Source organism: Alnus glutinosa, chromosome 10 (genome assembly GCF_958979055.1).
Source record: "Alnus glutinosa chromosome 10, dhAlnGlut1.1, whole genome shotgun sequence".
Lineage (NCBI taxonomy): Eukaryota > Viridiplantae > Streptophyta > Magnoliopsida > Fagales > Betulaceae > Alnus > Alnus glutinosa.
In genome coordinates this window covers 8918886-8934306 of record NC_084895.1, presented here as the reverse complement: position 1 = coordinate 8934306, position 15421 = coordinate 8918886, and the positions used below count along the sequence as shown (strand labels likewise).

The window sequence follows — 15421 nt, the reverse complement described above, 5'->3', positions numbered from 1 at the left end:
AATGTGCTTTGTTGGGGTTAATCTATTTTGTTATGGATGTGCTGTATTCATTTGCATTTGAATATGCTCACTTGTTCATACCTTTTCTTCTTGGAGTTGATTTTGTTTGTGTCAACTACTCTGTCCCAGCTACAATTTCATCATGTTACTTCTTGGAATTGCAAGATAACATTTCATGAAATAAGTTTAACCTGTCTTCTTGTGATCAAGCAATGAGACTGAAATGTCACCTTTGAAGCCTGCCCATTATCTCATCATTGCTCTGGAAATTATGTAGGTATTTTGTTTTTATAATACTCCACCTCTTTATTCAAACTTCCTCGCATGTTCTATGAATATGTATATTTGTTTCCTTGTGTGTGGTATAACATTAATTCTGCGGGTCAAGATTTACTAAGCCCATGAACTTGATTGTGGTTTATTGCTTTTAGTTGTATAACTTTAGCTCAAATGAGGACAAATAATGGTAGTAAATCATATTATCTACTTGGTAATTGTTAAATATAAATTCTGATATTACTTACGCGGTAAATATTTATTCACATATAGTTTACATGGTAGATATTCATTCCTTCCAATTTTTATTTAAAATTGGTTGTACATTGAGATGACTTCAACATCTTGGTACTTCTGTTGAAATCATTCTTATCATTTTGTTTTTTGGCATTGCAGTTTAATGCCCGATCTGAGTCCATACGTGAAAAGGCTTCTTTCCGTCGTTTAGTCCCTAAAAGTCGGTGCCTTGTGGCATTAGAAGGGTATGCTCTTTTCTCAAAATATAGCACCTGTTTCTTTATTATTGTAATCTAGGAATAATTTTCTGACAATATATTTACCTGTCATGTTTTGTTTATTTACTATTTAAAACTAGGAGTTATAAATGAGAAACAGTTCTGCATTTTAGCTGGAAAAAAAAGAAGTATGGTTTATAGAGAAGTATCCTATCAATTCTAACAGTCTAACCTAGCATTTGGTTGAGAACTTGACTTGAAAACTTTGCTTTGGTTTGAGGAGCTAACAAGCGTTAGGACACCCATGGTGTTATTGTCTGTCGTAGGTATTACAATCAACTAAAGTAATGGCTGGCTTACCTTCCTTCATGAAATTTTATGGGCCTGCTAATATAAATTTTCCATCATAAGAAGATTTTTATCCTGAGTCCAAAATGTGTTGTATGTTTGGATTGTCTCATGACATTTTCCCCCTTGATCACATATTAGTTTGCTTGAGCTTCTATTTACTTAATTTGATTTTTGTTGTGATTATTGAATTTATTTTCTCATATTCTTCAAACTCATTTATTTTAATTTCTTGGTAGGAGTCATTTTATTCCTAATTGTGATGTCAGTGTTGTTTGGTATCGAAAGGTGGTTGAGAAAGCCACCTCCTGCTAATTTGCTTGAACTAAAATAGGTGAAGAGTATCTCAAATTGGAAACTAATTGCTAGAATTTGGATATGGTCTTAGAAATCTGTAAAGAATAATTAAATTCATAGATACGCCATAAACTCATTGAAATTTCATGTTCAAGGCCAAAAGTTGGCCTAGTCCTTAACCTGTTTAATTTACCAAATTATTTATAACCATGTAGTATTCAAGGAAAGACTAAAAATTGCTTTTGAAAACTCTAGAGATATGACCTTGGATATAATTTCCTTACCAGTATCAGTCCATAATTTAGAAGAAAAAAGGGACCGTGAAACTATCTAATCAGTAAAACATGTTGTCATCCATATCTCGTTTGGTTAACTTGTCTCAGCTTAAATGATTGATGCACGGATGATTCACCGCAATGTGGTTCTTATTTGGCTATATATTTGCAAAGCGAGGATTTTTTTCCACATCCCTATGTATCTATTTGATTCTTCCCATTTATAAATAATTTTTAATGGGTTTTGTTACTTTATAGTTACTCTTGGGCCAGTTATTGTAATAGTTCTCAGAGAGAATTGTTTTGACGTCTTCTATGGTCGTTTTCCCATTAGTATTTATTTTCTTATGTTCTTTAATTCTCATATGCTTGAAATCTAACTTGTCATGGAATTGGTTATACAAGTAAATAGAATCATGCACTAATTAACGACTTCTTGATGATGCGTCTTCCTCCAAAATCTAGCCGAAGTTATTAAAAGTTATTTATAAATTCCATTCCTTATTTGTGGTTTGTTTGGTGACTTTTTTTTTTTTTTTTTTCCCTGCACTTCATAAAAATCAATTGTCGCGAGCAATAATTTGAAGATGGCTTCATATAATCCTTGAGCAGAAATTAAGGTGACTCCAAACAGTTTGGGTATGTTTAGATCATGCTAATTTTTAATGGTACCTTGAGTGTCACACATCGTTGCTAAAAAAAAAAAAGGCTTAGGATGGTAATGGAGAAGATCATCTCTAAGTCCTAGAGTGCCTTTATTATAGGTATTAAAGGTAAGCAGATTCTTGATCCGGTTCTTATTGCCAATGAATGCCTTGATAGTAAGCTCAGATCTAGCGAGCCAGGTGCCATTTGTAAAATGGATTTGGAAAAAGCGTATGATCATGCGAAATGGGATTTTTATTGTATTTGCTGAGGCGGTGTGGCTTTGGAGGAAAATGGTGCTGGATAGGCCACTGTTTCTCATCAGTGCACGTTTCGGTTTTGGTAAACAACACTTCAATTTGCTTCTTTAGTAGTTCCTTTGGGTTCGGGCAAGGGAATCCTTTATCCCCCCGGCTGTTTGTTTTTGTGATGGAGGCTCTGGGAATGATTTCTATTGTGGTTAGTGGGAGGTTGTTGGATGGGTTCTCAGTGGGCAATACTTCCTTCTCCCATCTCCTGTTTGCAGATGATTCTTTGATCTTTTATGTTGCTCTTCCTGCTCATTTGCGTCATATGTGGAGCTTATTCTTGTGCTTTGAAGCTGCGTCGGGCTTAAAAGTGAATTTGGCCAAGATAAAATTGGTTCCTGTGGGGAATGTTTTTCAAAGGGGAAGTTTGGCCCGAGTCCTAGGTTGTGGGGTTTTCTCTTTGTCGGTCAAGTATTCTGGCTTACCGTTGGGGGACTCCTATAAGGCTAAGCATATTTGGGGCCGCGTTATTGATAGTGGAAAATCAGTTAGGCAGTTGGAATATGATGTATTTGTCCAAGAGTGGTAGGGTTACTCTCTTCAAGAGTACTCTCGCTAACATGCCTACGTATTACATGTATTCCGGCAAGTGTTGCTAACTGCCTTATTGAGAAGATCCAACGGGATTTCTTTTAGGATGGGTTATGTGAAGAGTTCAGATATCACCTGGTGAGTTGGTCTAAGGTTTGTTCTCCAATTTCTGAGGAAGGGTTGGGTATCAGGAATTTGATGATGTTTAATCGTGCTCTAAATGGTTGTGGCGCTATGGGCTTGAGAGAGAGGCTTGGTGCAGAGTAGCGGTGGACTCTAAATTTGTCAGTTTATGGAGGAGGGTGTTGCTCTCTAGAGCTTGCAGGAGTCTTTGGGGTGGGGTTGTAGAAGAATATTAGGAAATGGTGGGATAAACTTTCCAACTTTACAAGTTTTGAGGTGGGGTATGGGTTGAAGATTAGATTTTGGCAAGACCAATGGTGAAACGACTCTAATGGTAGCTTTTATGGTTTTATATGGTCTTGCTTGTGAGAAGGATGCCTCTATTGCAGCTAATTTAGAGTTTTTGGGCGGTTCCAACTAGTGGAACGTGAGCTTCACTAGAGCGGTACATGATTGGAAGGTAGATGTCTTTGCCTCTTTTTTTTAGGTATTGTATTCCCTTAGAGTGAGAAGATGATGTGTAGATAAGCTGTGGGGGAATCCTTCCAAAAGAGGATTCGAGGTTAAATCCTTATACAGCTTTTTGGCTTTTTTCGGAAGGTAGCAGATTCCCCTGGAAGAGTGTTTGGCAGAATTAGGCCCCTTTGAGGGTAGCCTTTTTGGCATGGTCGGCGGCTTTAGGCAAGATTATCACCATGGATAATCTTACGAGGCAACACGTCATCGTGATGGTCAAATTGTTGCATGTGCAAGAGGAATGGAGAATTTGTGGATCACTTTCTTCTTTATTATAACGTGGCTTACGCTATTTGGAGTGTTCTTTTCAATCGCTTTGGGATGTCTTGGGTTATGTCTAGACGTGTTATTGGTTTGAATAATTGTTGGTGGTCCTTTGGTAGGCCAAGGAGCGCTGCATTGTGGAAAATGGTGCCTACGTGCCTCTTTTGGTGTTTACGAAAGGAAATGAATGACATAAATTTTGAGGACAAGGAGAGGACTACGAGGGATATTATTTCTATATTCTTTGAAACTTTGTATCTTTGAATGGTGGCGTATGTGTTTCCTCTGTTGATTAGTTTTAGTAATTTTCTTTTTCGTTTGCTCTTTCTAGTTAGGTTGTTCATTTTGTATAATTCTTGTATACTTAGGAGTGTCTTATGCGTTCAATGAGATTGGTTTTATTTGTCAAAAAAAAAAAAAAAAAAAAGTTAGTGGTACCTTGTATAGCCATGCTGCAAGTAGTATGTAACCATCTTAAACAAATGACCTGTTGCTTTAAACCTCCCAATAATCAACAGGCAGCTACTAATTAGTTGGCATTAAAATGCCCATAGAAAGTGACTTAAATCCCCGCAAAACCCGCCCCGCCCCGCAGAAACCGCCCCAACCCTCCCCGCAGAGCCCAAAACCCGCACCCATGGTGCGGGTTTTGGGGCTGTTTTTGGCCCCCCAGCGCGGTGCGGGGCGGGTTGCGGGGGGACCCTTGAATTTTGCACCGGGGGGGGGGAGTGTCTACTATGGACACAAGTAGTCTCAATTTTGTTTGAGATCAAGTAATGAAACGCCTGGCAATCAAGTGAATTTTATTCTTATTTTTTCAGATAACTAGGACAAAGTAGGTAACCACACAAGGATTATGTTGTGCTAATGTCCGGTAAACCTCAAGGACCTGACCTGTCCTTAAGTACTAGGTTAGTCAGGGGATTTGAACCTCAGCCAACAATGTAGGGAGTATGCCCTCTTTTTAAGTGAATTTTAGTCTTCAATATCAATGGTGCTTTATCAGCACATAATTGATAACATGCAGCATTTGAAATTGTATTGGGTGCGTTATTGCACATTTTTAGCACAATGCAACATTTAACATAAGGTCTTGCTTGACATTACCTTGTCAACATCTGTACTAACTCCTTGTTAGCAATGATTTTATTGGAGTGACCAGTCTCCATTGGTGTTCTTTATAGTTTTGGGTCTTGGCCTTACATTAGTCATTGCAGTAGACAAAGAAGCAAAGTAACCAAATTAAACTTCTGGATACATTAGGAGCTCGCCCTGCTGTGCCATATTTTAACAGAAGGCATGAAGATGTTAGACCTTGTTGAATTTCCAGCTTGAATCTGACTAATTCAATGTTTAACCAATACAGTGTTCCATAACTTTTTATTTAAATCATTGCTTCAAAACCAGTTTGTGCAGATATAATTACTGACACCATCCATATATTATGGAAGGTGATAATACAAACAAAGTGTGTACTTCCATATATTCTGGAAGGTGATAATGCAAACAAAGTGTGTATCTTTCATTGCCATGTGACACTGAATATTTCTGCTGAAGTTATATATATGATGTTTTCAAAAAAAATTTAATTTCGTTCAAAGGGTTTTTTCTGATATGATTTTAGGTCATCTTGCTAGAAATGCTCAGCTTTTGCATCTTTATTTATGTCTGTTTTCTGCTTTATCCATTCATTGCTTCAGAGCTTCCACACTATAACTTGACTTTGATTCTTTCTCGAGATTCTATGAGTGGAAAAAAGATGGGCCAAGAAAGCAGCCGTACTACATCCATTTTGAGGATGGTCGGGCTCTTGTGTTTGCTGCTCTTTATGATTCACGGCAAAATTCAGAAGGTGTTTTTTTTTTTTCCACATCTTTGAGATGCATTTAATGGAAGACTATATTAAATTAATTTTTATATGTGCTAAGCTCCATAAACGGATATATTATTTGTGTTAAACCGATTGAAATTTCAGCGAATAAAAAAATATGTCTATTATGCTGTCCATAGTTATTGCCACTCTTCTTATTGTCACGTCTACCATTTGTTACCAATTACTGGCTTTTGTTTGGATAATAATTTTCATTTTTTTCCCAGCAGGTGAGATAATCTACTCCTTTACTATTCTTACTACTTCGTCTTCAGCTTTACAATGGCTGCATGGTGAATCATGCTTGTTTCAATTGACTCATATCTTAAATATTCTAAGTCTATTGTGTGTGTGGATACTTCAATTATTAACATACTAAACAAAAAAATAATAATAATAATAATTTAATTTTCTTGTTTGTCATTTTAGTAGTTTTTTTTTTTTTTGATAAGTAATAAGTCAATCTCATTAAAAGCGTGGGGCTCCCCTTAATACACTAGGAGTATACAAAAGGAAACGCCTAACTAGAGAAACGAATAAGGAAGTCATGAAAGCTAATAGATAATGGGAACATATAAGCTGAAGTCCAAAGATACAAAGTGTGATAGAAGGAGGATAAAAGTTCCTCAGGGATCTTCTCCACATCCTCAAAGTTTCAGATGTTTCTTTCCCTCCATAAGCGTCAAAAGAGGCAAATGGGTGCCATTTTCCACACTGTAGCACACCTTGACCAGCCCGAAGACCACCGGCAAGCAGATCGATAACTCGTCGTGGCATAACCCAAGACAATCCAAAGCGACTGAAAAGAGAGTACCACAAGGCATAAACTACATCGCAATGGAGAAGGAGATGGTCCACGGATTCCTCCGTCTTCTTGCACATGTAGTATATGTTTATCATGATGGCATGGTGCTTCCTGAGATTGTCTAAGGTGATGATCTTTCCAAGAGCCGCTGACCACGAAAAGAAGGTCGCCCTTGAGAGGGCTTGGGTCCGCCACACACACTTCCAAGGAAAGCGGGTACCTATAGTACGAGTTAGGAAGTGAAAATAAGTCTTGACCTTGAAGAGGCCTTTTTTGGAGGGGACCCACCAAAGTTTGTCTTCGCCGTCTCTTCTAACTGTAACTGAATGCAGCATCTGGAAGAAAGAAGCAAAAACATTCACCTCCCAATTATGCGCTTCTCTAGTAAAGCTCACACCCAAGAACTCTGAATTATTTGCAACAGAGGCGTCCTTCGCAACGGCTATACCAAACAAGGCTGGAAAAGCTGCCTTGAGAGTCATATTCCCGACTCACAGATCATGCCAAAAGCTAATCTTGGTTCTATCTCCCACTTCGAATCTGGTGTAGCTTGAAAAAAGTCTCTCAACCTTTTCTAATATTCTTCCATAAACCCACCCTGAAAGCATCTGTGGGAACGAGGGAGCACCATCTACCCTGTAAACAACCATATTTGGAATTCACCACGGTTCTCCACCAAGCATCTCTCTCAATACCAAAGCGCCACAGTCATTTACCTAGAAGAGCGTAGTTGAACATTCACAAATTACGAATACCCAACCCTCCCTCAAAGATCGGGGAGCAAACCTTATCCCAGCTAACAAGGTGATATTTAAATTCATCACCAATCCCTCCCCATAGAAAGTCTAGTTGGAGCTTCTCAATGCGATTAGCCACACTAGCAGGGATGGAGAAGAGGGACAAAAAATACATAGGAAGGTTAGAGAGTGTGCTCTTGATAAGGGTGACCCTGCTGCCTTTGGAAAGATACATCCATTTCCAACTGGCCAACCGACGCTCCATCTTTTCCACAATGACATCCCAAATAAACTTTGCCTTGTAAGAAGCCCCTAGCGGGAGGCTAAGATACTTCAAAGGCAGAGAGGAGGTCCTACAACCTAGAATGCTAGTCAACTCACCCATGTTGTCCACATTGCCCACAGGAACCCAAATAGACTTAGTCAGATTAACTTTGAAACCAAAAACAGCTTTGAAAAGTAAGAGTAGAACTCGGAGATGACTAGGGTTGGCCCCACAAAAAATCAAAGTATCATTCGCGAACAATAAGTGTGAGATATTTACGGCTGGAGGCCTAGAACCCACAGAGAAGCTTGAGAGAAAGCCTCTATCAACAGTAGCAGTGATCATTTTGCTCAAAGCCTCCATGACTATGACGAAGAGGAAAGGAGATAGGGGATCGCCCTGCCTCAACCCATGAGAGCTACTGAAAAAGCTAGTTGGAGAGCTATTTACCAAAATGGAGAAGCGAATTGAAAATATATAATGTGCTATCCAAGAGCACCATTTTTTCCTAAAACCACGCCTCAACATGTACAAGAGGAGATTCTAGTTGACATGGTCAAAAGCCTTTGCAATATCCAGCTTGCAAAGTAACCCAGGCTCGCTGGACTTGAGACGAATGTCCAAACATTCGCTAGCTATAAGGACTGAATCCAGAATTTGCCTACCTTTAACAAAGGCGTTTTGAGGCTTAGAGATAATCTTTGCCATAATAGAACTCATTCTATTAGCAAGGACTTTAGTGATGATCTTATAAACCCCACTGATAAGGCTAATAGGCTGAAAATCAGAGATATCGATCGCCCCAGCTTTCTTCGGAATTATGGTAATGAAGGAGGCATTGAGGCTTTTCTTGAAATAGCTGTGAGCATGGAAATCTAGTAGAACCTTCATGAGATCAGATTTGATTATATCCTAGCAATCTTTAAAAAACCCATAGAGAAGCCATCAGGGCTTGGGGCCTTATCTCTATTCATACCCTTCACCACCTTTAAAACCTCCCTCTCCTCAAATGAGAGCTCTAGCCAAGAGGCATCATCTACCTCTAGAGAGTCGAAAGAAAGGTTATCCAATCTGGGCCTCCAGTTGTGATGCTAAGAGAATAAAGAGTCATAAAACTGAACAATGTGATCTCTAATAACTGAACAAATGATCAGAAAAGGCAAACATCACCAAAGTGAAAGAAAATTTCAACGAGCTTTGTAATGGTAACTGTTAAGAATGACTATTTGAATTTATTATGTTTTCATAATTACACATGCAGAAGAGGAATGCCACATTTATATGCGGAAAAAACAGTAATTTTTCTGCTGTTGGGAGTTTGAACAGAATGAACAGGAGTCATGTTGCAGGCCTGCTATATTGCTCAATGCTGATGGCGATTGATGATTTCCTTTGTAATTTTGATAAATGGTGGTATTCAAGTTTATAGATTACAGTATCATTACAGTCTTAAGCTTGGTTATCTGCTTGTGGGACATTTTATCTTGTAAGAGTTTGAAATGGGACTTTTTCTTTCCTGCTGCTAAATAATCTATCCACGATGCCACTCTTTGCCAAAGTTGAGTGGCTGTATACTAATTTTTGATTGATCTGTCCTTATAGACAGGATGCCTGTTATTTTGGGTGGTAAGGAATCAACCGATGCATGGCTAAATGGTTCTTCATCGTCCAAGTTTGATAATGTGCTTAAGCCATATGAAGATCCAGATTTAGTAAGAGCGTTCTAAATATAAGAAGTAACAGCGTTTTTTGTATTCACATTTGCCACTTTTAAGCATGCCTGGTACAAAATATTGCAAACGTAATTTTCTTATCTGCCTATCTCCAGGTTTGGTACCCTGTAACTCCTGCAATGGGTAAGACATCTTTTGATGGACCGCAGTGCATTAAAGAGGTGAGGCTAGTCATCCTTTTCTTTAATGTGATGAATTTTTATCATTTGGAGATGAAATTATCAAGATTATAGAGGTCATAAAATGACATGTAAAAGGGTTAATTCACTAAATATGTTCACAGTCGGAGATCTGAACAAATATTGTTCAGATCTCCAGGGTGCACATATCATGAGAAGATTTGATAAGGTGTTTCATTCAGCAGAAACGATGTATGTATGCTTATTCTAGTGGTACGCATGGAGAGTTTTTGCTATTTTTTCTTCTCTCTCTCTCTCTCTGTGTGTGTGTGTGTGTGTTAGGTCTTGCATAAACTTTTGTAGAGGGAAAGTTGAATGTTCTTGGATGACCAGGTTAATAAGACACCCAATTTCGACTGGGTGTCAATTTATTGGTAACATTGGCTCTTGTTTTCTTTCTTTCTTTTTAATTTAATTCTTGACTAGTGTCACAGGTATAATAGCTTAGTGGGCCTTTCGCCTTAGTAGCTTAGTGGCCTTTGGCCTTAGTAGCCTAGTGGGCATTGAGTTTGTCTATATAAGGCCTAGAGTCTAATTGTAGAGGCATCTGATTTGATCATTGTCTTTGAACAAACTTGAAGAATTGCACTCTCGAATGTGCTAAGAGATTGGCCCTCTCGAATGTTGCTTGAATTCTATATTTTCCCTTTTATGAATCAATCAATTTCAATTTCAATTTCATCATCAATTCATTTCCAATTCCAATTTTCTTTTACAAATTCTGTAGATCAATCCCTAAAATACCTAGAAAATCAGTAACAAGATAAAATGCTTGCTACAACTAGTATGCTATATATATATATATATATATATATATATATATATATATATATATATATATATATATTGTTTTTGTTTTTGGGTAAATTACACTTTATCAGCATTCTCCAATACATCAATTTTAAATCGCTGCAAGTCTTCCCATCAATTGAAGTTTCAATTTTATTTGCCCCTTTGTCAATTTAGCCATTAATTTGAATGGAAAGATAAAATTAGGGCATTTTAGTCATTTCATGTGACAGAACATTTTCCATCTCACTTAACGGTTGAACTTTATTGAGGGGGCAAAAGTTAAATCAAAACTTCGATTTAGGGGTTGAGTAGCAGATTTGAAGTTTGGTGAAGGGTAATTTACCCTCTTCTTCTTTTTACTTTTATTTTTTATTTTTATTTTTTCATTTCTGTTGCCATTTGCCTTGGTTTTCTGAAAAAGCCATGAAACTTGTTTCATGTTAGAAATTTTTTATTTTGTTTGAATACACCTAATTCTTGATTTATGACAGAAGAGAACCTCTAATTGTGGTTGTAGCATCTTTGTACAGATACAACTGAAGGCTGAGGGAAACACTCCAATCTCTACGTTTTTCTCAACAAAGAGAACTAAAAGAGAACAAGAATCAAACTTAGAGGCGAACAACTCTTATGCTGAATCTTTGAAGACCGATGCATCAAAAAGCTTGAAAAAAGAGCCTAATACTGAGGACAACACGCCAATGTTATCCTTTACTGAAGGAGGCCAAGACTCAAAATCTACTATTACACAATCTCAAGACAGTACAGCTAAGTGCCAAATGAAGTGTGACTATGGGGAGTTTCAAGCTGATTCAGAGCCAATAACTGATGAAACTATCAAGCTGTGCTCAACTCCAGCAAGGAAGAAGAGGAACCTGAAGAGTGCTAGTGATAAACAACCCACCCTGTTCTCCTACTTTGGGAAAAGCTAGTGGTTTTGTGCCTCTAGGTTCCCTGTGCATATGCTGGAACATGTACATAAGTGTAATGGATTTTGTTCTACTTTTGGAAGATAGAGATGGCAATTTTCATAAAATCTATCAGTCTATGTTAAATCTTAAATTTCCAGTGGCCTTTTCTTTCTAATTTGGCTGTCCTGCTTTCATTAGGCGCTTTGTATGCAGATGATTGATTTTACCTAAAACAAAGATTAAGATCTTTTGAAAAAGAAGTAACTCAATTCATTTCCAGCCTGGGGATTTGTGTAAGAAACTCATTTGGATTGATGGTCCCATCCACAGGAATGACTGCCCAAATGCAAAGACGAGAAATGTAATTGTATGGTAAGTGATGGAAAAGTCCTTCATATTATTATCATCCAAGAAGACAAGCATGGATGTTTAATATTTTTTTTTTAGTTGAAAAAGGCAAGGTGTTGGAGGGATAAATATTGATGTTTACAGCATACCCAAAAGGCCAAAGGTTAGGCTACTGGAATGCTTGCAAAAACTGCCGAGCCAAATTTGGCCAATGGAGTGATTGAATAACTCTTTGCTTGCAAAGCTTGGGTGGAAGATGACTTCTAATCATCCCCTTCTTTGGGTAAATTCTCTGAGAGGCAAATATCTCAAGAATGATGTGTCTTTTTTAAATGCCTCTCCTAATCCTCTCTTCTTGGATTTGGGAGGGGTTGTTAAAGAATGGAATGGTGGTTGAAAAGGGTGCTTGTATTTCTATTTCAAGTGGTTTGAATTTGGATATTTGGAACTCGCCTCGGATCCCTTTGATGCCTAATTTTAGGCCTATTCCCAATGTCAATCAGGTGGACCTTCCAATTTTTTCGGTGGCTGCTCATGCTTCCGGGTGAGTAGATTTGGAATATTCATCTGTTGCAAGATCTATTTGATTCCTCTACTGTTCAAAACATTCTTAGCATCCACTTGCCCCATTGCTCCTCTTTTGATAAATGGTTTTGGGTTCTTTCTCCCTTGGGGCTCATTTTTATTGAAGTCAACTCATGAGCTCGCTCTTTCTTTGGGTGGCAGGCCATCCCGTTTCTCATGAGAAGATTGGTTTTCCCTTTGAGGTCTTAAAATTCAAGCCAGGTTGAAGCACTTATTATGGAAGGTAGCTTGGGATATTCTACCTTCTAGGGCTAAGATTGGCCGTTTTGTGGGTTTGGATAATCCAGAGGCTTGGGTTTACCCTTTATGCAAAAGGCCTTCGGAAACTCTTTCTTATATCTTCTTTTTTTGTCTTCTAGCGAGAATTCTTTAGAGATCTTCTCATTGGCCTCTATCGCTCGGCGTTTTTTCCTCTCGTCGCATCTTAGATTGGATTTTGGCTATCCTCTCTCCTGTGACTACTCTTGGTATCCCTGACTGAGGTAAGAAAATTTCAACTTTTTGCAACGGATTTCATTTGGAGGGCCAGAAACCGGCTCATTCATGAAGGCCTTCAACCCTCTCCAAGTACAGTAATTTACCAGATTTCCAGTACCTTAAGAGACCCATTTTGCTTAGAGAAATGATCCATACACTCATTTCTCACAACAGTCCCACAACAAGCTGATGTGTCTGGTAATATTTTATTATTTTTTTACAAAAAGAAAAGAAAAGAAAAATAATAATAAAATATTATCAGTCACGCCAGCTTGTTGTGGGGCTGTTGTGAGAAATGAGTGTAGGGATCATTTCTCTTTTGCTTATTGGCGTGGGCTTGCTCTTCCCTCCTTGTGGTTGCCTCTTGCAGTTGATTGTATTAAAGGTAACTTTGATGTGGTGGTTAAAGATTCCTTTGTGGTGTCTGCGGCAGTTATTAGTGAAGATAAGGGGACCATTATTGCGGCTCTTACGCTCGAGCTTCATTCGCCTGATGCTCTGCAAGGGGAAGCCCTAGTAGCTCTCTTGGCTGTTCGATTAGCTACCTCTTTGGATTATGATTGTCTCTTGTTGGGGGGAGATGCTCTTTTTGTGGTTTTGGCCATTAATAATCATTCTTTTTTTCTTCTTCTTGGACTTGTGCTAATTGTTTTTATAATATTAGCTTAGTTTTATCTTCCTTTTAAAGATGAAATGCTTTGAAAGTGTTTTGATGTGCCAACTTTAGGGACATGCTTTAAAAAAATGGGTCGCTTCTTATCATGTTTTGAAAGTATTCCCATAAGATCTACTATTCTTTCCTTCCATGTAACCCTTCTTTCATATTCAATTAAAAAAAAAAAATGTTATGCTTGCAATGAGGTGAGTAACAAACAAGTCAAATTTTGTCCTTTGTTGCCTTCCTACGCTCCAAATAAAAGTAGGATGATCGGGACTTTTTCTTTCTATGGTGCCTATCGTAGTTTTGCCAGCCTATATATATCAATTGAAAATGAAACCATTATCATATGCATTGTTGAATTGGAAAACTAATTAAAATAAGAACGTTCCTATAATTGCCCCCACATATGTCTCATCATCCACCCTTGAATAAAGATTCTTGACCCGCTTCAATAGTTGCAATTTCCCTGATGCCCAACTCCTAAAATTTTATTTCATTTCTGGCATCCCAACCTAAAATCTCAGCAACAAAGCCTTACCCATGCTCTCAACACGCTTTGCAATTTAACTTAACCTCTTACTTCTTTCTTGTTTATATGAAATTTCTTAAGAAAGATTAAAAAGAAAAACAAAGAAAAAGAAACGAAAAATATGTGAGCAACAAACAAGTATACAGAGCTCGTGCCCACACGTAACAGCTTTACAACAAGAAGAGATATTTGATTACTCTGGAGTTGTAATAATTAATGTACATTTTTAGTGCATCAAGATAACTTATATTGATAAGAAACACTTTTTTTTTTAAAAAAAAAACAAACACCTTTTAGAAAACTTCTCACACCTTATAAAAATATTTTTAGAAAACATGTATGTACTTTTTTTACGTGGGAAGGTTGACTTTTTACTTAGAAAATTAAAAAACTTCAAAAGAAAAGAAGAAGAAGAAAGTGATGGCCTCCTTTTGATGCAATGAGCATGTAGAAAAAATTAAGAACTTATAAGAGCATTCTTACTAGCCTCACCAAATTTTACTCACCAAAATAGTCAAAAATCACTTTTTTCTATTCTGGTGAGCTACTTTATTAAAATTCTCCCAGTAACCTCACCATTTTAACTAGTCAATATTCACTATTCCATTTAAATAATAATTTTTCAATTTTTTTTTTTATTTCTCTATTTAATATTTTTACAAAGAATCCTTCATATCCTTGAAAAAAGGACATTATCGTGTGAGAGAGATGGGAGATGGGAGAAGAAAATGAGAGAAAAAAAGGAAAAAAAAGTGTGCTGATCATATGAGAGAGAAAGGTGAAACAAAATTTGGTGAGTGAGTTGGTGAGTGAATATTACTCATCAGAATTGGTGAGTAATTTCACTCATCAAAACTTTTTGGTTAAAATGGTGAGGCTGCTAGGAGTGGTTTTTTAGTGTTTTCATCAAATTGACTCACCAAAATAACTAAAAAGCTATTTTGATGAGGCTACTAGGAATGCTCTAAAGGAAAGATAAACGATCTTGAATTCGTTTATTTATATGCAAATACAACAAACCAAGCCCTTCTTTAAACCTATATAACGATTCACTCAGAATACCATAAATAAAGCCATCAAAAATTGGTTGATTCAAAAGAACATCCAAAAGTAAGAAGATCAAGAGAAACCTCTTTCTAGAAATTTTATTCTTCAAAACACAATTTTCTAAGAAAGCCAAAAAAATCATTTTCATGGGTAAGAGATATAGAATTACTCATTTACACAATTCCAACGAGCCACGTTAGTTTTTAATGGACACAAGAGGGACATGGGTATGACATATAGAATTACTTATTTTCACCCTTCAATGGACAAGAATTCCTAATTATTACTAATAAATACTCTTACTCCTTAATGGAAAAGAATTCCTATTATTAAAAATCAAGACTTTAAAGACCCTTAATAACATATTAGGATGAGAATACCCTTAAAAGAAAAAGACACATAATTTTTGTGAGACATTCTGCATCATTCACCTATGCCTCAAGA

The 15421-nt window shown here is 37.2% G+C and overlaps 1 protein-coding gene across 1 annotated transcript in view; it reads left to right on the top strand.

The window, feature by feature from the left end:
* LOC133878993 (uncharacterized) overlaps positions 1–12780 on the top strand; it is a 38758-nt gene extending 25978 nt beyond the window's left edge. The window contains exons 6-11 of the mRNA XM_062317547.1: positions 673–758; positions 5778–5890; positions 6139–6201; positions 9318–9427; positions 9544–9609; positions 10950–12780. Of these exons, the coding sequence (XP_062173531.1) occupies positions 673–758; positions 5778–5890; positions 6139–6201; positions 9318–9427; positions 9544–9609; positions 10950–11351 (840 nt within the window). The 3' untranslated portion in view covers positions 11352–12780. The remainder of the gene's footprint in view (positions 1–672; positions 759–5777; positions 5891–6138; positions 6202–9317; positions 9428–9543; positions 9610–10949) is intronic.
* Positions 12781–15421: the final 2641 nt, after the last annotated feature.